The sequence below is a fragment of the Martes martes genome (genome assembly GCF_963455335.1).
Source record: "Martes martes genome assembly, chromosome: 15".
In the NCBI taxonomy this organism is placed as follows: Eukaryota; Metazoa; Chordata; class Mammalia; order Carnivora; family Mustelidae; genus Martes; species Martes martes.
Window position 1 is genome coordinate 4,612,518 of NC_137903.1, and position 25,828 is coordinate 4,638,345.

Here is a 25,828-nt window from a genome sequence, read left to right on the forward strand (position 1 = left end):
CCAGCGAGGCCAGGACAAGGGCGGGCACGGCAGGTGCTGTGGGCACTCGGGCTCAGGGCCATGGGTGCAGGCATGAGAATGTCATCTCAGGGGAGGTCAGGCACCCTGTTTTCACGCATGTGGGAGCTACCTCTGCTGCCAGAGCTGGCCGATGGGGAAGTGGTGTGCACGGGCTGCCTCGCCCAGGGCAGCCTTTGGGGCCAGCTGGTGCCTGGTGGCATGGTGTTTGCCGACAGACCGTGCAGGCAAGTGGTCCTCTCTGCGTGAACCGAGAAGATAAATGTAGGCATAAAGACGTGGCTTAGGTGGGGCTCCCCCTGGCCTCTCAACCCCCATCCCTTACCACCCTTCATAGGTGCCCCCTTTCCTCCCAGAAAGCCTGCTGGATGCCCTCCCTCCCTGTCTGAAGCTCTGCCCACTTTCCCGCTCTCCCCCTTCTCTCCCGTCTCACTTTTTGTGTCTCCTGCATCTCTCCTGTCTTCTGGTGTGGCCCTATCCTGTCCCCAGGCCACTCCAAGAATCAAGGACAAGCGTGAGTGAGTAGGATACCCCGATTCCACTGGCCCCGAATGGAGCTCAGGCATCGTGCATGACCACCGGGCACACCGGCTCCGGCCCCTCCCCGCGGCGGAGGTGGGCTAGGGGAGAGGGGCCAAGGGAGCCAGAGCCCCGAACCATGGCGACTCCCTGGCTTCCAGAAGGGCCCAGCTGCCAGCTGCTCTCTTAATTAAGGAATGTGGGAGTGGTGCCTTTGAACTCCCAGCCCAGTGACTCCAGCGCACCGTCCCGGTGGCGGGGTAATTATCCTGCTCCGAACCAGTGATCGGCAGCGGGGGGGAGCCTGACCCCGCAGACATGCCCATCCGGAGCTGCCCCTGTTCGTCACAGTTTGGAGGTCTTCTTCCCTTTGCGGAGGGAGGATGTCTGCTGACCCTCACCAAAGTCCTCCTCCCCCTTCCTCAACATCCCTGAAATTCCCCTCCAGGAGAAGGGCGTGAGGTGGGGATGGGAGGCTGGGACGATGGCAACTCTGCCCCTGCTTGGACGGACCCCTACATAGGTCCAGTCCACTGTGAGGGAGTGTGGCCACCCACTGTCTTCTCTGCGGGAATTCCGCATCTATATTCCCCACATTCCCCCCAAGGGCCCAGCTCCTGCCTCCACACCCTCCCGGTCCCAGGCCTGACAGCCCAGCATCACACCGTCTGCCTCTCTGCGGGCTTGGAGGGCTCCCCCACTTGGGAAGCCTGTCCTTGGCTCCAGGCGGGGTGCAGACGTGCCCTCACGAGTTTCTGGTCTGGGACAGTCTGGGAGGGGGCTGCTCACCTCCGAACCCCCTTGCTCTGCACAGACCTGCCCTCCTCTCTTCCCTCTCTGGCCAGTTAGTCGCAATGGTTAAGGGTTTTTTTAAAGCTGACTATGCACCAGACCCCATCCTACATAAAGCCTTACCGGCGCTCTTGCCTCACTGACTGTAATTAGCAGGTTACCTACCCCGTGTCCTCACCCAAACTGCAGACTCCCTGAGGGCAGGGCCATGCCTTTCATCTCTGTGTCCCCAGCCCCTGGCACAGAAGTAGATGCTCAATAAACACCTGACGCAAGAAGGACGGAATTCACAGCAGGGTCATAGATGGGTCCTCCTCCCCCTCCCCTGGCCTCTCACCACGAAGCCAGATGGCTCCCAATTCTGTCCCTGACTCCGCTCTGTCCCTTCCTCTCTACTCTGAATATTTCCTTCCTTCCTCTTCCAGTCAGACCATCCCAGCAGCCGCTACCAGGCTTTCCTGCCTCTTCTCTCTCTGCCAACCTGCCCTGCACGCTGTCCTTCCACCAACCAGCTATGCTCAGCTCACAACGGGCCACAACCCCTCCCTTTGAGCAGACCTTCTCAGAGCCTTCCCTCGGCCCACCACCTGCAGAGACACCTGGCGCCGTGCGCTGGCCAGACTAGATTCCCGGGTCCTGTCCCAGCCCCGCCGAACCAGAGTCTCCAAGGCTGAGTCCCACAAGGCGGAGAGCTGCTGCCCCCAGAACAAAAGCCTAGTCCCTAAGCCAGTATTCCAGGCCGCTGTGAGCGGACCCTCAACCTCCCTTCCCATTCCTACCCACTGCAGCCCTAACGGGCTCCTCCCCTCTCTCCTTCATCATCCCAGGAGCCCCTCTGGGACTCCCCCCATCTGGCTGTACCCACTCGGTTCTACTTCATGCTCAGAACCTGCCCCAGCCTCTGGCTCTCCCCTTTCCTCTGCCTGTCCAAATCATGCCTACCATAAAGGTGCAGCTCAAAACCCACTTTGGGGGGCGCCTGGGTGGCTCAGTGGGTTAAACCTCTGCCTTCGGCTCAGGTCATGATCTCAGAGTCCTGGGATCGAGCCCCGCATCGGGCTCTCTGCTCAGCGGGGAGCCTGCTTCCCCCTTCTCTCTGCCTGCCTCTCTGCCTACTTGTGATCTCTCTCTCTGTCAAATAAAATAAATAAAATCTTTAAAAAAAAACACTTTGGGGGATGTGCGCCCCGCCCGCATCCACAGGGACCTCTCCCCCACACCCTCTACAGCGAGAAGACCCCCCTGACCATCGCCAGAGCCGTGCTTGTCTGCCGGGGACCTTCCTTCCGGGCATATCCTGTTTCTACACTTGGGCTGTGAGGCCCTGGAGAGCAGGAAGCCTGTCCCAGAGTCGTCCTGCTCTCCCGTCACCACGCCTGCCTCGCTCCTGGCCGGGTCCCAGGCCGAGGTCAGGAGTTCCGCGGGACGAGACACCACGAGCCTGGCGTGCCTCTTGGGGGTTCCCCTCGTCTTCCTGCAGAGTCTCCCCTGACTCAAGCGAACCCTTGTAACTGGAAGTGAGAAGAGACTCGGGGTGAGGAGGGGCAGTGCTGGCAAAGTGGCCCAGGCTCCCCGGGGCGAGTCTCCCACCCCAGCTCTCACTCGTGACCTCTGCAAGGTGCTAACCTCGCTCTGGGTTCAAATCAGTAAGACCCTCGAGAAGTCTAGAATTCACGCTCTCGTTTGCCAATGTTTAGGAAACACCCACGGTGTGCCGAGCACCAAGGGGAACACTGGCACAAGTAGGTGACGACCTTGCTGGCATGGGGCTCGGGCTGGCTTGAGTGGGAGCTGGCCGGCCGCAGCGTGCCCCGTCCCTGGTCCTGAGGACCGGATGGAGCAGCGCACCTGCCGGGAGAGCGAGCCCAGAGCGTGGGTTGTCGTGGGTGCTCCCCGGGGGGGCCGTCCTGCCTTCGCATGGCCAGAGAGCGGGCCGGGGAGCCCAGCCCAGACCAGCAGACTGGGGTTGAACTTAGGAGTGCCTTGTACACCAAGCTGAGGGTTTTGTCTTTTGTTTTCTGAGGGCAGTGGGAGGTGCGGAAGAATTTTAGAGAAGTAACACAGGGAATTGCAATCTAGAGGGTTCTCCGTGGCTACGGCAGGAAAGCAGCGGGGCGTGGGGCCGGCGGGACGCAGGGAAGGCTGGCGGGTCCAAACGGAGGATGTGGGCTTGTGTTGAGGCACCTGTTGCCGGCTACGGCCTCGGCCGACCACGGGCACACGGAAGAGGCTGACTTGCGAGAATCCACTCCTGACAAAGCCCAGCCAGGCCGGGGCCAACTTCCACTTTCCTCTGGAGACTTTCATTTTCGGGGCATCCAGTTCTGAGTCAAAGATTCCTCCTTCGGAACATGGGACTTTCCAGAAGGACCACAGCCTCCTTCCGCACACCCACTTGACCCCAGATGTTCTGGATTTGGGCTGTTGAAGGAGTCTGCCGGCCTCTCAGGAGAAGGATGGCCCTGTGGTCCCTGTGGAGCCTGCTTCTCTGGGAAGGTAAGGGGGGCAGGCGTGTGGCCTGCCCTCAGAGAGCTGGGGGCCCCTCCCCAGGGCCCTTCGCCTGCCGTCTGGGCAGGGACCCCCTCCCCAGCGAGAGCCCAGGGGCTGGGGAGGGACAGGGAAGACTGAAGCACGTTCTCGGTGACCTTGGAAGCTGGACCCAGACAAGCTCTCCAGCTCCTTGGGTGGGAGGCGGTGGCGGCCGTAGCCGTGTCCACGTCCATGGGACATGAGCTGTTCTGTGGCCCCGGGCCGTTCAAAACTAAGGCTGGTGGTCCCAGTGGTTTGGAAAGGCTCAGTTGTGGGAAGGGTGAAGGAATTCTACTACAGTCTGCGAAGAAGGAGGGCAGGGCGGAGCAGGCTCGTACCAGGATGGGTGCCTTTCCCTTAGCCTGGGGGAAGCCAAGGCTGCTCCCTGCAGGTCTGTGTAAGGGAGGGGGATATTGGGGACGGCGAGAAGGGAGAGGGAGCCAAACAGAGCACATGGACTCGGCAGGGGGGAGGTTGGGCTGTGGGAAGGGCAACCCCCGGCGATCCCCCTTCCTGTCCGCTGCCCGACATCCCGCCGCCGTTAGCAGCACACGCGACAGGGACCAGCGCTGCAAGGCCAGGGGGCAGGAGTCAAAGGCACCCAGATTCCCACCAGGGACTCCAAGGGACTTGGAGATGACTTCAGCCAGTGTCCCCCGCCTGGGCCTGTCCAAGCTCATGCGGGAAATCCTCACAAAGGAAAAAGAACCTCTGTGGTGCACAAATCTTCCAAATCCCGGGATGGGGAAGGCAAAAAGGCCCCTTAACAGTAAACCAGATGCGTCCCACCGTTTGGCTGCACCCTCTTGTTTTGGGGCTGAGACCACGGAAGGGACCAGGGCGATGGGCTGATGTCACAGAGCGGGTCTGCGGCAGACTTCGGGCAGGACAGACTGAGGAGCCTTGACCGGCATCCAGCTCTGTGCTCTGTGTAGGCCAGGTCTCCACCCGCAGTAACCGCTGCAGCTGGACCCGGAGGGCAGTGAGACGGGCGGGGGGGCTGGCGGGGTGACCCCCAGCACGCGGCTCTTCAAGCCCGCTCCCAGCGCCTGGGCGTGTTCCACACGAGCTGTGTGCTGCTTTCCGCCCCTGCATCCCCTGTGCCGCGCGCCCGGGGACTCCCCGGGGACTCCTGTCTTTCACCCAGTACAATGCACTGTGTCTCCTCCACGCTCCTGCTGGTGTGGGCATGGGGGTAGGAAGAAGACAGGAGGAACCCGTGGTCCCGCGTGGCAGCCCCTGCCTCAGCCACAGGCAGTCATGGCAGAGGGACCCAGCGCCCCCGGCTGCAGGGCCACGCAGAGAAACAGTGTGGACCCCCTGCCCCTGAGAGGTGGGGAGGCCAAGGGAGGCAGGGGGTGTTCAAGGATGAGCAGCATTAGCCTGCGAAGGCGTCAGGCCTCCCTACCGCAAAGGCACCGCCCAGAGCCCTCAAACTCAGCATCTCCCCTCCTTCCGGCCTGCTTCTCCTCCTGCTCCGGACCACGGAGAACAGCGCTCTGTGGGTCCCTGGTGCCCTCCACGGCCTTCGCAGTTGCTCCCCAGACCACACCTAGGACCAGACCGCCCCGGCTGCACAAGTCCTCCCGCGCCTCCCCATCTCAGCCGCCCCCATCACTGCACAGGCGGCGGGACAGCGGAAGGCCGGCCTGCTCCAGGGCGGGCTCCCGTGCACCCCCACGGCCCTGCTGGTGCGGGTCTCTAACCGGCATCCCGCCCTCTTACTCCCTCGCTTTAAAACCTGTGCGAGGCCTCCCAGGGCTCTAAGCACGAAGCCCAGGTGCTGCGGGAGCTGACCCCCACCCACTCCACCGGCCAGTGTCTTCCTCCCCTGCAGAGAGCTGCTTTCAGTTCCCAGAACCAGGAGCTCCGGATGCCCTCCAGGCCCTCGCACGCCGGCTTCCCTCCCCGGTCAGGGACACTTCCCCATCCCTGCTCCACACAGCCCTCCTCCACCCGACCTGGCTGATCCCCTCTCCTCCTTCTGGTCTCAGCTTAACCACTTCTGCTCCGAGCCCCCAAGGCCATCGCCGCACGTGTGTTCTCCCAGGGCATCCTTTCTTCCCCATCGTGGGACCTAACTTATATGCTTAGAGTCAGGCCTCCTCTGTGAGCTCCCGGAGCACAGACGCAGGCTTCTGTCCCTTGTGCTTTAATTCCCAGCCCCCAGCACGGTGCACCTTGCTCGGGTGGAGGGGGTGTGCTTCGCAGCCGCTTAGCTGGGAGCGTGAGCGTGGCCCGGGAGGGGTGAGGAGCCTTGGCCAGGCAGCGACGGGGCTCCCGCGCATCCAGCATTTCTTCCCACCGCAGCCTCCGGCGCCCAAGTGCACGGCCAGGTTGGGGGCTCCGTGCTGCTGGTGGCAGAGCGCCCTGCCGGCTTCCAAGTCCGAGAGGCCATCTGGAGATCTCTCTGGCCTTCCGAGGAGCTCCTGGCCACATTTTTCCGGGGCACCCCAGAGACTCTGTACCGCTCCCGCTTCCTGGGCCGAGCCCAGCTGCACAGCAACCTCAGCCTGGAGCTCCAGCCGCTGGAGTCCGGAGACAGCGGCAACTTCTCGGTGCTGCTGGTGGACACGGGCGGTCGGGCCCGGACCCAAGTCCTGCAGCTCAAGGTGTACGGTGAGTGCGCCCCACACTGGCTCTCCAGCTGCCCGCAAAGAAAGTTCTGGAAAGGGGTCCTGCGTCCCGGGAGCTGGGGAGACCTCTAGCCTCAGGCCTTGCGGCTGATTTGGGACGCATCTGAGAAAGCTCCTCAGGGATTCCCAGGCGCCCTCTTGTGTGAGGCAGCCCGGCTTTGCCACCCCACTGTCCTTGCCTGAACCCCAGCGGGGTCCTTTCTAGGCTCCGTGGCCTTGGACGGACACTATGCGAAGCTTCTCGAGCATTCACCTTTCTCACTGATCAAACGGGCGTCGTGAGGGGTAGTACACGTAGCTGCCCACAAAGGCAGGCTACGCTGCATCTGGGAACACACCCAAGACGGAGGCCTGGCCTACACTCCAGAATGCTAAGGTTACAAGATGTGCCATTGTTAGACAAAACACTGACAAGAAAAGACTTACTGCCAATCAAACTATGACACAATTTTTTTTTACTAAAAATTAAAACATAATCGAAGCATGGAATGTTTATTTCATATTGCTTTGAAAAGTTCTTTCGACGTAGAGACTTTTAACTATATGACATTCATGGGTTCTCTCAATTATTCATTGTTACAAAACGAACCACCCCAAAACTCACTGCCTGAAAACAGCTATTTTAATTTCTCACCACCTGCAGGGTGGCGGGGCTCAGTGGGGTGGTCTTCTGCTCCCCGTGGTTTGCCAGACTCGTCCATGCAGCCAGTCAGCACTTCAGCTGGCGTGACTGGCTTCACCGGGCACTGGGCAAGCTGATTTTTCCAGCAACTTCGCCTCCACAATCTCCACCTCCTCCACCATCACTTTCACCTTCACCTTCTCCACCGTCACCTCCACCACCATCACCTCCACCATCACCATCACTTCCACCTTCTCCATCACCTCCACCACCACCACCATCACCTCCTCCACCATCACCTTCACCTCCACCTTCTCCACCATCACTTCCACCATCACCTCCACCATCAGCTCTACCACCATCACCATCACTTCCAACTTCTCCATCACCTCCTTCTCCATTATCACCTCCAACACTACCATCACCTCCACCTTCTCCATTACCTCCACCACCACCATCACCTCCACTTTCTCCATCACCTCCACCTTCTCCATCACCTCCACCACCATCACCTCTACCTTCTCCACGATCACCACCAACTCCACCATCACCTCCACCACCACCTTCACCATAACCTTCACTTTCTCCACCATCACCTCCACCATCATCTCTACCACCATCACGTCTATGTCCACCACCTCCACCATCACCACCTCTATCTCTACCTCTACTGCCTCCCCTTCCACCATATTTGTTGCTGATCAAGAAAAAATATGGCCTTTTTTTTTTTTATTTTTTTAAGATTTTATTTATTTATTTGACAAGGAGAGAGAGATCACAAGTAGACAGAGAGGCAGGCGGGGGGTGGGGGAGGCAGGCTCCCCGCTGAACAGAGAGCCCGATGCGGGGCTTGATCCCAGGACCCCGAGATCATGACCTGAGCCGAAGGCAGAGGCTTAACCCACTAAGCCACCCACGTGCCCCAAAATATGGCCTTTTAGCTCTCATTTATCTGCCTAATGGCTTGGAAAAAGAATGTGAGGTACCCCAAATCACTATTTCAGTAAAACCTCAGAAATTTGGTAGGGCAATGGGGAGAAAAGGGTCCAGTGTTAAGAATGAAAAGTAGGGGTGACAGCTGGGAAGAGGAAGACAGTGAGGGAGAAAAAGTCAGGAAACCGGGAAGGAGAGAGGACCCCAACCACCCCCACCACTAACCCAGGGACAGCTAGCGGGTTGTCTGTGAGCCACTCAGGATGCCAGCGCGCCATTATTCGTGTGTCCTGGACGCACGCAGCCCTGAACCCAGTTGCACGGCTTGGCAGGCGGAGCACTGGCTGGATCTCAGCAGCCCCACCCTCACTGGTTATCCCCTTAGCCCAGGGCCCTTGTGCAGTGGATAACCTCCACAACCATACAGACAGCCCTGGAGCCTCTTCCTGCTCTGAGTCTCAGCTGCTGCACTTGTGAAATGAGGACATTGAATGGGATAACACACGCAGCACCCACACCACTAAGCTCTCAAATGCCTTGTTCTCAGCATCTGAATTACAGATTTTAAGGAAATTGCTGTTTTATTGCTTCCAAATACATAGCATGATTAGAACTAATTGCACGACGTTGCCAGCAGCCGTCCTTGGGAGCTCTGCTTTGACAATAGATAAGAATGATTTGAATTAGCAGATCAGTTACTAGAAATGTCAATGGGTGTTTCTACTGTGCCTGATAGTATTTGGAAGCAGCTTGTCCTCTTAAGTAGTGTAAATATCCCCCCCACATACACACACGGTAATCTTTGTTTATACTATTAGGGTGCCCAGCAAATCTTTCCCTTTCCATATCACAAATTCCACCAGCTTGAGCTGGCATTAATGAGGTTTTACTCTGCTTGACTCTGGAAAGCTGTCAGAGACAGAGCCCTCCCGTTGCCACCAGAATGCTCTCCCGCTGGTCCCCATTGCCACAGAGACTCGGGATTTACTCATCAACCTATACAGAAAAGGGGAGCCTCTGCCGGGGAGGCCGAGACTCCAGTATGTTCACCGGTCCGGGTGGCTGAGCACCTAGAGAGCTGGGTTATGAACATAACGAAACAGAACCCCCACCCCCTGGTCTCCCCTGCAGTTTGCACCCTTGTAATTATTTCCTTAATTATTCGGTCACTTGTCAGCACCTGTCTTCTTCACCAAACTGTAAGCTCTAATAGTCCAGGAATGTGTTTGTCTTCTTGCCTAATTTAACAGATGCCTATCACCTGTCTGCCAGATATGTCATGAGGAAAGTGCCAGGACAAAGGACAGACAGAGTTTTGGAGTCTTCCGAGCCTGCGGTGTCAGGGAAGGCTTCATGATCAGAAAAGCAAGCTATGTGCCCAAGCTGGGTCTTGAAGGGTTGGTAGGAGTTTCCTAGGAGGAAGAGAAGACAAAGACATAACAGTGCACAGCTGAGCCAGATGAAAGCGCCCAGGATATGGGAAAGTATGGCGTGCTTGGGACAACAGGAAATTAATCAGGGTAGGCGAGTAAGACCAGCAGGAGGTTACAGCTGCAGAGGTTGACGTCAACTGTCTCATGAAGGATTTTGAACACCAGACTAAGGAATTCAGCCTCTGTCCTGTGGGCAATGGGAAGCCAGACTATGTTCTGGAGCAAGAGTGGGCTGGTCAGAGGTGACCTCTAACCCTGCATGGATCCCAGGGCTGGCACGGTATGCCCTTCCCAGCATCACTGTAACCCATGCCCGCGCTACTGTTCTTGCCTAGACGTGGTGCCCAGACCCGTGGTACAAGTATTCATCGCTGTACCAGGAGAGGCTCAGCCACCCAAGACCTGCCAGGTGTTCCTGTCCTGTTGGGCCCCCAACATCAGTGACATAACCTATAGCTGGCGACGGGAAGGGACCATTGACTTTGGTATGGAGCCAAGCGACCTCTTCACGGACGGACAGGTGCTGAGGGTTTCACTGGGACCAGGAGACAAGAGCACGACCTATTCCTGCATTGTCTCTAACCCTGTCAGCTGGGACTTGGCCACCGTCACCCCTTGGGAGAGCTGCCATCGTGAGGCAGGTATGCCAAAGGCCTGGGGTCAGTGGTGGAGGGATTGTGAAGAATCAAGCCCCTCTCTGACCTGCCCCCTCCATATCCAGCCCCAGGAAATTCCTCCTACAAAGATGTGCTGCTGGTGGTGGTGCCCATCTCCCTGCTCCTGACCCTGGCTGGTCTCCTCTCTGCCTGGCACTCCTGCTACTCAGGTAGGAGTCCTGCAGGTGCCAGAGGTGTGTGGAGGAGGGGGATCTGCGGAGGAGGAGAACGTGGTTGGACCTCCTCCATTTTAGGCTTCAGACGGTCTGCCCTCCCTACCTCTGCCAACACATCTCCTGACTCATACTCTGGTGTCCAGTCAGACTGATCTACATGAAGCCTCATTTGCAGTTCTTCAAAGGAACTCTTGTCTTATATATTTCTTCAGGCTTTTGCACATGCCATTATCTCTGTCTGGAACACCCTTTCCACGGCTTCCCACCCAATCCCCCTTCTTCATGTGACTATCTCCTCCACAATCTCCAAGGGACACCGGCTCCAGGGAGCCTTCCTGACCTCCTCCCCTGGTCTGGGCAGAGTGGGTGTTCTTCCTTTAATCTCCATTGCCTACCCTAGTCACAGCGCTCACTGCACTTACTCTCCCACTGAATTCTCCGCCCCTTAATGGCTGCCTTACCACCCCACCAGGCAACTAGCAATGGTTCCTGGAACAACGCTGGTACAGATAAAGGTTTGCTGAGTGGAAGTCTAGATGAATCCCAACCCACTCTTGCCTACCATTCCTAGGAAATGCTCTCTGAAGGAAGAAACTTTCTGGCTAGGGGTTAATGAGGCCTCCTTCTCCAGGAGAAGAGAGCAGGGGAAACTCAGAGGTGCGGCTGGATTCGGAACCAGCCCTCCAGCTTAGCCCTTCCCTCAACCTCAGGGTGCCCTGCCCCTGACAGAAACACCCCACAGACCTGGGCTTTGTGGCGATGTCCACCCTAGGCTGTCTGGGACGGCTTCAGGCCAAGCCAAGGATGCTAAGAGTCCAAATATCATTGGGTAACTTTCTGATCTCTTTGCCAGGGAAAAAGCAGAAGGACGTCTGTAATGACAGAGTGACTCCAGAGACAGAGAACCCCCTTGTGTAGGGTCTGGATGAAGGAGGATAGAAACTGTTGCCTGGACCATCAGGAAGCCCAAGCACATGATGCTCTGGAACATGCTGGTGTCTGGAAACCACCATGGGCCTTGGGCTTCCACTGAGACTTCGGTCCCACCTCCGGAAGCAGCCTAGACAGCTATTGCACTGGGAGCTGCCCGACAGAAAACACTAGCACAACCTTCCACGTGCCCCCCAACCCCACCCCCGCTTCCGCCCTGCTCCTGGCTCTGCTTCGGGCAAGATAACAGACCACCCCCTCAAAGACACTTGACGTTCTCCAGGATCCACAGGGACGTTGATGGTCCTGGGCATTCACCCCCACCATGGTCCGTGAAGTACTGTTGCAGACAGAAGTTGTCTCCTCAGATTCCCATTTGTTGAAGTCCTAATCCCCAATCTCTCAGAATAGGACTGTATTTGGAAATCGGACTTCAAAGAGAAGATTAAAATTACATGAGGTCATTGGGATGGGCCCTAATCCCTTCTGACTGGTGTCCCTGTAAAACAGGAAGAGACACTAGGGATGCACACACAGAGAAAAGGCCACGGAAGGACAGAGAGAGAAGGACGGCATCTACAAGCCAAGCAGAGAGGCCTCAGAAGAAACTTAACCTGCTAACACCTTGGTCTTGTACTTTTAGCAACCAAGACTATGAGAAAATAAATTGTTGTTGTTGAAGCCACTCCTTCTGTGACATCTTGTTACGGCAGCCCTAGCAGACCAAAGCAAGTATTAACTAACTGGCACCAAGGGATTGCCTCCAGTCTGGGTCCCAGACGCTAGAAGACACTAGACATCTGAACTCACAGAGAAACTCTGAACCACCCCCTTCCAGCTCTGGCCCCAGCCCAGCCCCTGTAGGTTGAGACCCTGAGGTTTCTTGATGTCTGAGACATTATCATAGGAAAAGATCTAGAAATAGATGAAGGTGAGAGGCCCGGGACAGGGATTCTCTTTCCAGCATGAAGGACTGTCAGGTCATCTGACGTCGTGGCCCCTCAAAGGTAATTCACAGGTAGAGACAATCAAGAGATGGTTGACGTAGCCTGGCTGGGGTGGGTGCCGTTTTGCAGGTAAGACCTTGCGAATGACGTTTTCACCATCTCTGCCGACCACCATGCCTCCTGCAGGATCTGAGGTCCTCTCTGCCCTGTCCGGCACAGTGACCGCTGAAAGAGGCATCAAATTTCCCCCAGCCGACAGAAAGCTCTTGCACAGCTTCAAGAAAAGCAGCTCGGCCTGAGGGCCTCTGCCTGAGGCCGCGAGGGTGAGGAACCAGAACAGCTGAGCAGAAAACGAGTGCGGAGGGAGCAGGGCGGAGGCCTGCTGGAATCTGCCGCGCTCGTTTTCCGACGCGGGTGCGGAAGATGCCCGCGTGCTCAAGGGGAAGAGACAAAGACTCCTCCACTCAGTGTGAAGACGGCCAAGGTCACTGTCTCCGAACAGCCTGTGGGACGGAAGCTGCGATCGTGGCCGTCTTTGGAAAACAGCATCAGCCAATACGTGGTTCGATCTGGGAAAACTCTGGGACTTCGCCATTGGAAACTTCTACTTGGGGGTCCGTGGCTGGCGAGCTCACCGTTACTCCCACCCAGGTGCAACCTGATTCTTTTCCGGGACCTCCCTCCAGGCTTGGTACTAGAGAGGAAGGAGGCCTTGAAGAAATAGAGGCAGGCTATGAGGTATGTTCCCGGGACAGTTTCCATCGCTCCACCCATGAGGTCAGTCCTGTGCAAGGATCTCCCCCTCCTTCCCCCAGGAGCTGGGCAGTCACTTCACCGTCCTCAAATGGTCAGACAATCGGCTTCTAGATTCACAACCCCACTCATCCACTCAACTCATTCTGGAATTTCCCTACCTTCTGGCTCTGCTCGGAGGTCCACAACTGGTCTCCAGGCTTCGTCTTTTCCTCCCGCCTTACCTGTGCCCACTTTCTCCCCTCACCTTCCCCCAAGTCCTCTTGTACAATGCACAGGACCCCCCAACCTGGCAACTGGTGTTGCCTCCTCCTGTCACCTGGAGGCTTTCCCTGTGGCCACTGACTTCTTATGCAAAGCTGTCCTCAGTCCCTAAAAATGATGTGAAAGAGAAAGCCGGGGATCCGGCAATGAGCCGTGGTGACTATGTGGGGAAACACACACATACGATGCTCCTTCCTTTCTTCCCTTCTCCTGGGCCCCACCTCAGATCAGAGCAGTTCTGGATGGGATGGGGCCTACAGTTCTCCCTTCACGAGTTCCCTTTTAGTGACCTTATTAAGTGGTGTGATGGGATGGTACATCAGCTTTGTAAACTGATCCGCGCTGCTCGAATACATTGATATTCCTTCCCATCCCTCGTGATTCACTTGTCAAGTAGTCGACTAGTGAACCCCCTCCACCAGAAAACTCAGAATACGTCTGAGAGAGCAGTGTTTGTGTGGCAAGCATTGGGATTGATGATGTGAAGTTCGCACAGAACAAGTATCGATGGACGCTTCGGCATGCGCTGGGTCCAGCTTGAGGCTCTGGGGAATCAGAAGTGACTGAAGCAATGTCCTTCCTTCATGGACTTTTTACGCTGGAAACGCAATAGGCAAGGAAGCACGTGTCCGATTTGATGGGTTCTCGTAAGGAGAGAAAGCAGAGTAAAAGTCTAGAGAATAATGTGTCGGGGAGAGGGAGCCCGTCTCAGATAGGTGAGTGGAGAGAACCGTGGGGTGGATGGGGAGATTAACCTGGAGACCAGAAGGTGCGAAGGCCCCGGAGGGGGAGCACGGTTAGTGACTTCAAAAATAGAGTGGACCTGTACCCCTGCGGCTAATAATACATTATATGTTAATAAAAAATTTAAAAAAATATAGAGTGGAGGCCAGGCTGGCTGGGTGAAAACAGAGGGTGTGGTGGGGGAGAGTGGAATGGGGAGGATCCAAGTGGGGGCCTGGGGTCTTCACAGCACACGTCCCTGGGCTTAGCGTAGCCAGGAGCACCCCTGTCTGTTTGGGAGTCAGATTCCTCCCGTGAGAACCTTTCCACCATTGTTTCCAGTTGGCTCATGGTCAGACCAGAACCCTGTCCCCCTGTTTTTTGCTTTTCTCTGTTTTCGTTAAATTTTCCTTGAACACGAGCCTTTGTACCTGTCCTTCTGTGCAAAGCATGAAAGCAAGAGCTGCTACGGTGCCGGGGTCACAAGACGTGACGTCAGCGAGAATGGAGAGGGGGCATAGCAGAAGGCGAGGGTGAGACAGACGTGTTTGTTTTCATCAGTAGAGACAGGAATACCCAGGGCCTTGTTTAAAAATTTTTTTTTCGTAGGGACACCTGGGTGACTCAGTTGGTGACGCGGCTGCCTTCAGCTCAGGTCATGATCTCAGAGTCCTGGGATGGAGCCTCGCATCGGGCTCCCTGCCCCGTGGGGTGTCTACTTCTCCCTCGGCCCCTCCCTCCTGCTTCTGCTCACACAATCTCTCTCAAATAAATAAATAATCTTTTTTAAAAAATGTTTTGGCAAACGACATCTCTGGGAAACCTTCCTCCCATTTTTGTTCAGAAGCAGCACCTGTTCGGTTAACCAGCACTTGGTCGGTAACCGGTCTTCAGGGCAAGCACCGTCTCCGTCCAGGTCTGACTCCGCGGCTCCCTGCAGCTTTGCTGCTGCAGCATGAGGGAGGCCTCCGGAGCCGCGCCGCGCCCCCACCCCCCGACCCGGGAAGGCTTCAGCGGGTGCCTCCCCTCGGGCCGTGCCGTGGTCCGCGTGAGTCCCGTCTGCCAGGGACGGGGGAGCGGGCCGAGCACATGGCAAGCGGCAGGGATACGCCCACCGCACCGCAAGCCACCGGGAAGCTCAAGGGTCGAGAAGAGAATGACCCACGTGGAGAAAAGTCTAGAGACCTCACCCTGTGAAAAAACGATGAAAGAAACGGTCGTACGGAGCCTAGGACAAGGGACTCGGAAGGTCCCCCGTGGTCTGAAGGGCTCTCGCCCCGCCAGGATGTACAACGGAGGCCCCTGGATGGGGGCCCCGAGAGGGAGACGATGACTCACACAAGTAATAGGATCTTAAGGCTGGAAGGGAATCTTGTGGTTTCTCAGTTGAAGTTCTTCATTTCTCAGGCGGGAGACCGAGGCCCAGAGAGACTGTTCCTCCCCAGAATTACATAACTGGTCGGTGGCAGAGGCAGAATTAGCCGGAGGTTTATCTTGTCCGCCCAGCCCTGCCCCCTGTGCCCTATACCGCCAGGGGGGACTTCCGACCAACGGAGGAAACCCCACACGGGACAAGCGGCTTCAGTGAACGTGCTGAAGCTGAAACCGTCTCAGAGCCGTCACACAGACGAGAGACTTTTCCTATTAGGTGGGGAGTTGCGTTAGCTCAGGAATGACAACCATGCGGTACGTGCACGCAGACTTCTGCCCTCCGGGACCGTGTCGGGTGTGCAGGAGTAATGATGACACATTCTTCCCACGGAGTCCACGGGCAGCACGACGCTCAAGTGACTCGGGCCAATTAAATGAGGTTGGGAGTCGAGACGAAACCTATTAGCCATTCCTGCCCTGGACAACCCTAAGATCCTCCCCACATCACAAACGAATTATAAAGGGCGGATGGAAAGAAGGAGCGGGGCATGGGACAAAGGAGGCCAATGAAAGGAGTCGACTCGTGTGCGGGAAACGCGCCAGCTTCCCGCAAACGAGACTTCTTCCGGCCTCCTTCCCTCTGCCCTGCCCTCAGCGTGCGGCTGGGGGGATGCATCGGAGCCGAAAAGAAGGCGAGGTCGGCAGAAAGGAGGAATGCCCCGGCCAAGGATGCGCCGAACAACACGACTTTGGCCAAATAAGTCAATACCGTCCCTTTGGCTGCTGGAACGATCCTGTCCTCCGGAATATCTGAGAATAAAGTGAAAACCCTGGTGTCGGAGTTCTTCGGATGCAAAGAACAGAAACCAGCTCCGGTTTTAACTAGAGCAGGAGAAGGAAATGTTCAGAAAGTTGTAGGTAGCTCAGGGTCCTTGTCAGTTCAGGCTGCTATAAAAGAATACCGTCGTCTGGGCCAATTATGAACCACAGACGTTTATTGCTCGTGGTTCTGGAGGCCGGGAAGTCCAAGGTCAAGATGCTGGCCTGTCGGCGTCTGGTGAGAGCCTGTTTCCTGGTTCGCGGACGGACACCCAGCTTCCCGCTATGTCCTCACGGGGCAGAAGGGGTGAGGTTGCTCTCTGGGGTCTCTTTTCTAAGGGCACTCCCCCCACTCATGGAGCTCCACCTCGGGACCTCGTCTCCTCCCAAAGTCCCCACCTCCAAATACCATCACTTCAGGAACGAGTTTTCAGCCTATGAACTTGAGGGGGACACAAACATTCAGTGCATAACATTCGAGAACCAAAGAAAACACCGAGGAACCAGGCTGTAGAAGGGACACAGCCAGGTGGTCTTGGGACAACCTCTCCAGGGCCACCGTGGAATAAATCTGTTCTGTTTCTGTTCCCCGGTGGCTCCCTGGAAGTTAAAATTCCCAACTAGCAGATCTAGGTTGGTCAGCTTAGCTGGGGTCAAGAATCCTCCCTCTAGGGGATGGAATAGGGGTCAGAAGGGGTATCTGTTTAGCAAAATCAAGGATAAAAGTTTGAACTGGAATGGGTAGAGAAGGAAATGTGCATAGGTGTCCATTCAGTCAGTGTTGTCCACTCACCCGTGGCTCCCCCGGCACCCCGGCACCCACTGGGTTTCCTAGAAGTCTGAATAGTGGAATCCCCTCCACCGCCCCAAAGAGCTCACAGCCTATGGGGGAAGCAATGTGCCAACAACTGTAATACGGCCCCCAGCCTGTGCTCAAAGTCATCTCCTCGCCTATGAGAACTTTGTCCCCGGGGAGGACCAGGCAGGTTCCCGAAGGAAGCTGAGAAAGGGACAGGGACTCTGGCTGGGAGCAAAGCTTCAGGGGGCAGGGATTGAAGAAGGTAAGGCCGGGGGATTCCTGGGGCAGGTGTCCTAGAGCGGCATCAAGGTGTGGCCTCCCTGTGTTCCCAGGCTGGCAGGCGTCTGTCCCTAGGATCCCCTCCTGGTAGAACGCAAAAGGGTCGAGGAGGCGTAGAGCGCTCACCTAGGACTCACACAAGAGGGAGCTGCACACCGAAGGAAGGCAGGAGTCAGAGCCGCAGCCAACTCGGGGCAGCTGTTCCTGGAGAGTCCCTTCTTCTGGGGCTTGTGTGTGACAAGGACAGGTAGAGCAGGATGTCTGCCAGTCCCATTCCTGTCCAGTGTTCCCAGAGGCTGTGAGCAGAGAGTAACCCCCTTCCACCCAGGCAAGGGGGTCACTGCCCTGGGTGTGCAGTGCAAGGACGCTCCCCCACGGGCATAGAGCCGAGCCCCCTGCACCTGGAGCTCTCTCTTGCCTTTCTAGAACATGCTCCAGGAATCCAGAATCCTGGAATTCCCTGTTCAGATCGGAATCTGGGACTTGTACTAGCCCCTTTCCTGCATTCACCCTCCAAAAGATGGACCAAAGTGCCTGTGTGGGCACCCCCACGTCTGAGGGTCGCTAAGGGGGCTCTTGGGGGAGCCTTGGGCCTCAGTGCGCAGCTCAGACATGGAGCTGGTTCTCTCTCGCCGAGCCGGGAGCCCTACCCGGGGCGGGACCAGGACCTGAGCTGCAGGCAGAGGTGCAACTGACTGAGCCATGCAGGTGCCCTCATAAATAAAATCTGTAAAAAATACAAATACACACAACGTTTAATTAAAACTGTGTTAAGCTCTACAGAGAAGAAGAGAAAACTACAAGCAAGAATGACGAGGGAGAAAGTTGGTGCTGGCACAGGGCGATACACAGGCGTCTCCGAGGACGGGCCCACGCAGAGCCCTGCGGGGACAGGAGTCACCGAGCATCACCGAGCAGAGCAGGGAGGCCTGCCGCGCTGAGGACCGGGGCCCCCTGAAAGGGCCCTCTGGAAAGCTCCTGGCTTAGCGGGGTGTCTGCAGCCTCCTCCCCGCGGCCAGAGGGCAGTGAGAAGGGGCACGCAGGGAGGGGGCAAGGGCAGAGGTGAGCCCATGCAGGGTCCGGTAGGACACGGTCAGATTTAAAATTTAATTCTAATGTGAAGGGAGGCCACTGAAGAGTATTAAGAGGGAAAGGACAGGACCAGACCTGCATGTTTAAAAGCTCCCTCGGGCGGCCTCGTGAAGAGTGGCAGCGCGGGAAGCTGCTGGAGACGGACGCGGGACGCCGGACGCCGGACGCCGGACGCGGGACAGCCTGGCCGCGGAGAGGGGTCAGGGAAGACGCTCTCCCCCACCCAGGGCCGAGGCATCCCGAGTCCCACCTGGACCACCCAGGCGGAGCCCCCGGGGCTTCTCCGGGGAGTCTTCTCGAGCGAGGGGCCCCTGGCACGCTCAGACACCTCCGGGAAGCGACAGTCAGACACGGCAGCCGTCCTGCGTGGGTTAAGCCGCCCTAGCCGGGTCAAGGCCACGGGAAGCCAACGACACCGAGAGGAGTTGCCTCAAGGTCAGGTTGGCTGGTGAGAGAAGGGTCTGGAGGGCCTCGGCAAATGGTAGGGAGGGTGCAGCCCCCCAGAATGGAAGCCAGCCCCTGCCCACCTGGGGCTCTCAGCCACGAGCCGGAGTGGGGCGACACAGGGAATATCTGTGTTACACGGCCACTCCGGGCCGGGAATGTCCCATAGTCTCCTGAGGGGTCAATGAGTGCCTGGGGGAGGGGAAGGAGGGGAGGGGAGGGCAGAGAGTCAGGGGTGCAGGAGTCAGGGCTCTGGGGTACGGGTGTTCTTAGGCGGGCAGAGGAGGGGACTGGCGGTCTGCTGTGGCCCATCCCTTGGAGCCGCGGCCACCTGGCCACCACTGGCCCTAGTGGACATCCTAACCCCTCACACTCAGCCTCCCGTGAGGCTGTCCAACCACGCAGTTTGAAGGACATGAAAACAGCCCATCACCAAGTTGCCTCTTTGCCTGATGGACCAGCAGAGCCTCAGCCGGGCCATGAGATCGGCGCCTCCCTCCTGGTCCGCCACCCCCTGCCCCAGAAGAGGAAGAGAAGAGGAAGGCTCCTGTGCTGACCGGGGCGGGAGGCAGGGGAAGGTGGAGAGGAAGCTGCAGTCCTCAAGGGATGAGGCCCCACTGGACGATTTTCAGCAGAAGAAATGAGGTTCTTCAGCCTGCAGGATGGAGGAGGAAACACCGTCCTCACCCGCACCCCTGCCCCTCTCTGGCCAGCATCCACAATGACACACGCCCCGTGCCTAGCCTCTCCCCAGCAAGGCCTTACGGTGGAAATGGCTCATCCACCAGCAGGCAGACCCGCACCTTCCATCCCAGGTAGCCGGCTGTCCCCGAGCCCGAGTCCGTCACGCACTCCTCCCCTTTCTCCAGGCTCTTCCTGCCCCTCCCAGGGAGAATACGGCCCTTTATCCACCCTGCTCTCCTACCCAAGCCCTGAAGCCGACCCCAGGTACCCCCATTCCCAGGACCTTTCCCTCCATTGACCTCAGAGCACCTATTCCAGCCTTGCAGGGAACGAAATCGACTGTCACGAGCATTATTCTGGCATTTTCCCAGGGGGTGGGCTGCGGTGCAGGCGGACAGTGAGGGGCTGTTCTCCAGGCCTCCCCTCCGCTGGGGAAGCCGGGAGTCTCAGGTCGGGAGGTTTTATGTCTGGATGGCACCCTTCCCGTGGTGCCATCATCCCTCGGCTGGGCTCAGACAGCCTTCTGGGCCTGAGGGAGCTCAGAGCCGCTCAGGAGGAGACGAGCTGCTTCCCATCACCTCCCACCCCCTCGCGGCCCCCCTGCCGCAGCTTGCCTATCTCCCCCCAGCCTCCAGAAATCTCTGAAACAAAATGCATGGCGTGCCTCCTACGTGCCTGGAATTTTCTTGCATCTTAGGTGCACGAGTGAGTAAAACACAGATGCCCACCCCCACGGAGGTGACGGGCGGGGGTGTCAGTTAGTAAAACCATGAGAGCATGTTGGGGGGGATGCGTTCTCAGGGCTAAAGAAAAATAGAGAGGGGGTAGGGCCATCCGGAGTGTGGGCAGAAGGCCCTCCAACCTCAACGAAGTCTCCGTGAGAGCGTTGAACAGACTTGAAAGAGGTGAGGCGTTAGCCGTTGGGAAATCTGGAGCAAAGCCATTCTGGGCGAAGAGACCGCGTGGGCTGAGCCCCTGCGCTGCTCACGAAGCAAGGGCCAGTATGGCTCGGGCGTGGGGTGGGGGAGAGCCGAGGGGAGAAGGGCCATACAGTAGGTCCCTGAGGCACCATGCAGGGTCGGGAGGACCAGTGTGAGGACCTCGGCCTTGGCCCTGAGTCAAATGGGAAGCTGTTTCAGCATTTTGAGCGGAAGAATGGTCTAAGTAGGATGCTGGCTTCCCCGCTGAGAACGAAGTGTAGGTGGGCGAGGGAGGAAGCAGGGGCCCAGCCCGGACACTGTTGCTGGAACCCAGGCTGGGAGCCCGAGGGAGGAGAGGGGGAGGGGGGTCAACTCTGGATGGACTCTGAAGGTGGGGCCAGCTGGACTTCTGACCGTGGATTTGCAGGGGGAGTGGAGCCGGGGGACAGAGCTGCCCTCAGGTGCAGTGGGGAAGACAGTCAGGAGCGGATGGGGGGGCAAGGCAGGGTGGGGGCGTGCTGAATTTGAGATGCCTGCTGAAGGTCCAAGCAGGCAGTGAGGCGGGCGTGGGAGGGAGGTCCAGCCTCGGTGCGCAAGTCTGGGTGCTATGGGTACATGGGCTTCAGAGGGGCAGGTAGAGAACTGGGAGAAAATGGTGCCCACCCCCGCGGTTCACTTTCTCTGAGCCTGCGCTGTGCTCCCGGTGGCGAGGCTCCTGGGTATTGAAAGGAGGGAATCCAGGAGCAAAGTTACAACAGCAGTTTCCACTCCCGACCGAGCAAGTTTGGGATGGCAGTGATCGTGAACATCCATTTCCTCAAGTCCTTCATAAGCTGGGAATGAGAAGCCCCCGCCCGTCCAGGGAAGAACTTCCACAGAGCCTGCCGGCCAAAGGCACGGAGCACAGCGACCTGCCCGGGAGAGCTGGGCCCGGCGCCCTGGCCTGGGAAGCCCGGAGCACCTGTGGGCTCTTCCCAGGTCCTGCCTGGCGTGCTGGTTAGCTGGTGGGTAATTTTCACTTCGAGGGAGACTTGTGTGACTTTTTCCATCACACGCCTCTGAGCAATCACAGTTGTTTGGTTGTTTGGTGGTATCCCAAGTTGGGGGAGAAGGATCTAATAGGATTTTCTCTCTCACACTCATTTGAGGGAAGGTCAGCCCAGGGAGAGAGCTCTTGAAGGGAGTAGATGCTGAGAAAGGAGGTGACCCAGCTCTGCCCTCAGGGGGAGCCTGGTCTCACGGAGGTGGGAGGGTAGCAGGACAGTCCAGCACAGCTCAAAGATAACGAAGTCAACACCATTTCCCCTCCTCTGGGAGCCCAGTAGAGCCTGGGATAATAGAACCAAATATGGTCATTCTGTCTCCTAAGACGATGCTGTCTGAGAAAAATGGGGGGTGGGGGGGGAGAAAGGGGTGAGGGGAGAGGGGGAAGGAGAGAGAAGGAGGTGGGGAGAGAGATTGGGGAAGGTAGGGAGATAAGGGGGGAAGGAAACAGAAGGGGAGAGGGGAGAGGCAAGAGGAGAGGGTTGGGCCGCGGGAGGGGAGGAGGGGGGGGGGAGGGGAGGCGGAAAGAGGAGGGAGCGGGAGGCGCGGCTCGGGAAGCGCTGAGGCCGGGTGGGGCCGGAGGTGGAGGCGGCGGATTGGGAGTTTGTGCAGGCGGGTCCCGACAGGGAGGGGCCAGTGGCCTCCCAGCCGGAGAGGGGGCGGAGCGCGAGACCAGGGATGCCCCGGGGGTCTGACCGGTGGAGACAGGCAGGAAATGGGACCTGTCCGGAGCTGAAGGAGCTCAGTTCCAAGACTGAACTGATTCTCCCAAAAATGCTAAAGAAAATCTCCACGGCCTCTGGTGGGAGGGTCCCTCCTCAGCTTCGGGAGGGGCGTGGGGACCCCTCCGCAGAGACTGCACCCCTGGGAGGCGCTGTGGAGGTCAGTGCTGGGGGTAGGGGGGCCCACGGCGCGAGCCTGAGTGCTGGCCGCTGAGAGCAAGGGGTAGACGAGCAAGAGCCCGGGAGGGCACGCCCGGCCCAGGGAGGTGGCCCGAGGCTTGACTCCGTCCCCGCTGAGCTTGTGTTTCCGGTGCTTCCTGTTATTATTAGCATCCTTATTACTAATGAGCATTGTCATCGATATTAATACACGCATGTGGACTCCTGGTTCTCCTCCTACCTATATGCTGCTTGCTGGATCCTCAGCTCCTCCCCTAGATGGTCAGTCACCTTCAAGTTCAACCCCAAGGCTTCATTCCCCCCCCCATCTCCCTCCCTGCAGGCCTGCCGCGGCCCCAGCCCCCACTCTGTGTGGTTAGATGTCTGCCTGCCAGCCTGCCTTCTTGAAATTCCATGAAATTTCATATTTCATAAGTATGAAATTCCATACTGAGGGCTGGGGGCCCGGGGGCCAGCCATTTGCTGAGCCCCAGCAATGCACCAGGCTCTGTGATAAGCATTCACGCACAGCAGCCCTGTTACAGTTTCATTTTACAGAGGAAGAAGAGGAGGTTTGGGGGCTTATGACACAACTGTGAACTCGGTCTCTCTGCAGAACGGACGTCTTTTCCTTCGCAGGCGTGAGCAAAACTAACGCACACATACTTATCACAAGTTTTCTTCCCTCCCCTTTCTTCTTTTGTCCCCAAGACACCCACCATGGCTCCATCATCACTGGGAGACTCAGCCCCTAGAGGCACCTCATCCCCCTCCTCTCTGTTTCCTGACTTGGCCACGGGCTCCAGTCCTCCTCTCCCGGAACGCAGGCAGGAAGGCCATGCGGGCGGCACCGGGCTGCCTTGTCCAGCCTCACTGGCCTGGCCGGCCGGCACAGTGGCTGAGCTCCCCCAGCTTGACCGAGAGCCGCGTGGTCCCACTTCCCTCCAGGCTCCGTCCCTTCTGCGCGTCCCTCCTGATCTGACTGCAAGAAACTGACGGGAACGGGTGTTGTGCCCCCCCCCCCCCCCCGGGAATAAATGAGAGATGGAGGCAGAGTGGCTGGGGCGGAGTCCAGACAGCAAGCAGGACTTTCCAGAGATATTCCGGGGAAGCACGGGGCACCCGTCCCCTGCCTCCAGACTGTGATTGTGTAATTCTCAAAACCCCTGGGTTTTGGCAGGAAAACCGCCAGTCCCTCCCAGAGTCACCACCAGAGTCTGTGGGCCCAGAGCACTCGCCACGACGATGGGCCGCACAATGCTGAGACTTACTCTGATGGGAACCCAGAGAAGAAAACTCACGGGGATTCCACGTCTCTCGGGTCTTGAGACTTGGCGGCTTATAAGAGGATGACTAAGAGCATCACTCCCTAAAACCTGGAGAGACTCGGGAGGACCTGAGTCAGGAGGGACCCGGTGTCTCCTGAATAGATTTCGCGGGGTATCCTGGGAGACGAATTCACGGGAATTCTGTGGATGACAGGCTAGGAACTCTGTGGTCAACCTGAAGGTGACCAGGGACACATAAATGATCTCATTTTTCAGTGAGCAGAGGAACTAGACCCCCACTCTGGCAAGGCTGGGGAGAGACACAGAAAGCAGCACTGGGAAGCCGAAGGGAGACGAGAGACTTCGTGCCGCTAGCGTCTCCACGGAAAACCAGAGGAGAGTCGGGACTGTTTTTGGGGTTCCCTCTCCTGAGGCAGCATCTGGGTGCAGAGCCGTCTGCTTGCCTGGTGACGGAGCCCACCTAAAATTTACCAGCCCGTTGTTAAATGCAGCCATTATTAAAATTAATTTCTGTAAGTTTACCATTAAATGACATTAAAACAAAAGAGGTAAGTGCTCAGAACTCATCACTTCCTAATTATCTTACTAAGGTTCTTTTTTTTTGAGAGAGAGAGAGAGAAAGAGAGCACACGTGCAGCAGGCGGTGGGGGGGGTGAGCGGGACAGAAGGAGCAGAAGAGAGAATCCACCCAGAGCCTGACGCGGGGCTCCTTCTCACAGCCCTGAGATCATGACCTGAGCCGAAATCAAGAGTCAGACGCTTACCTGACCAAGCCACCCAGGCACCCCTACTAAGGCTCAGTACTGTCTCGGTGCTGGAGGTCATTTGCTTCCGTGGAACCTGGTTCGTGCAACTAGCCTACAGGGGCGTCCTTCTGCGTGCCGCTCCCGGGACACCACGTCCACGCTGGCAGGGCACACATCTCGGAGAAGGCACATGCTACCAGTCGGGGCTTCCCTGCCCCTCTCCCCCCTCCACTCCCAAAGCCACCATTACACACTCACCCCCACAAGGATTCTCCCCCAGCACTGACAAGGGCTCATGCGGATGGAGAAGAGACCAAGGTGTCCCTGGAGCAGACGCCTCTCCCACTCACCGCAGTGCTGAGGGCAGTGGGACTGAGCGAGCGCCCACCTGGGCTTTACGAACTTCCCCGGGGCACACTGGGTCACCCTATGGGAAGTCGTTTCCAGAGCCTCTCTAAAGTCTCTCTTACTACTTTATAATGAGCTTTTCTTGCCAGACCTCACTGTCCTCACCCCTCAAATGAAGGCTGTCTGAGCATGGCTCCCTGGTTCCCGGAATGGGGAAGATGATGTCATTCAGCAGCAAGCTGGCTGTCAGGCCGTCCCTCACCAACTTCCAGGAGGCTGAGCTGGAGGCTCCTCAGACTGGGAGAGCCTTCCCCAAGTCATCCTGTGCAGGCTCCTGCCTTAGGGAAAAAGTGTGCCAGTGCCCCGCCAAAGGTGTAACTCTATCTACAAGCAAGTCGTCTTACAGATGCTCCAGATGTGTCCAAAGGCAATGAGGGGGTGCACGATTCCTGCGGTCCTCCACTCCCCTAACCATTCGACCCCCTTCCCCCTGTACCCCGCCCATCCCCAAAAACCCACCCCACTCCATGGCTTTTGTCCCTGGCTCCCTCGGTCCCACCACTGTCTCTCCCTTCTCTTCCCAAGCTCAAGCAAGCCAGAGCCAGCCATGCCTGCACCCCTTGGCAAATACCCAAGCCAGCTGGCAGGGCTTCATATTTGCGTATAACCAGGCAGGGGTTCAGAGCTTTATCGGTTTAGAAACTTGGAACCCGGGTACTTTGAGGCCCATCCATACCCCACACTTCATGCCGCCCCAGGGTAGGAGCAGGGCGCATTAGGAGGCGTACTGGGAAAAAGAGGCAAAGAGAAGGAAACGCCTGGGCTCTCAACAGGCAGGCGGCTGGGCAGCAGCTGGTAGAACCGTGTTCTACCCTCCGTGTTCAGACCCTCCGCCCCTGGACCAGACACACTCCCAGCTGTTGCCTGTTGCAGACACCCTGTACGGAGTCCCCTAGAGGAAATGGACTTGGAAATATGACGCTTAGGGCTCCCTGAGAGAACGTGGACCAAGAGATAAAAGCTCTAGGGAACAAACACTGGGTTTGATAGAAGAAATATCTCTCTGACTGTCAGAGGCTGAAAAGACTGATTTGGGAGATAGTAAGATGCCCCTGGAGGTTCGCAAGAGGTCGGAGCATCCTTTGTCAGGAATGCTGTAGCAGGAATTCAAATATCAGAGA

At 57.7% G+C, this 25,828-nt stretch overlaps 1 protein-coding gene across 1 annotated transcript; it reads left to right on the forward strand.

Moving 5' to 3' along the window:
• Nucleotides 1-3,748: 3,748 nt before the first annotated feature.
• SLAMF8 (SLAM family member 8) lies at nucleotides 3,749-11,232 on the forward strand (the record flags this gene model as incomplete). The annotated part of the gene is made up of 5 exons (XM_080824622.1): nucleotides 3,749-3,825; nucleotides 6,169-6,477; nucleotides 9,818-10,123; nucleotides 10,204-10,308; nucleotides 11,168-11,232. The coding sequence occupies exons 1-5, from the start codon at nucleotides 3,786-3,788 to the stop codon at nucleotides 11,230-11,232; spliced, it is 825 nt and encodes a 274-aa protein (XP_080680748.1). The 5' UTR covers nucleotides 3,749-3,785.
• Nucleotides 11,233-25,828: the final 14,596 nt, after the last annotated feature.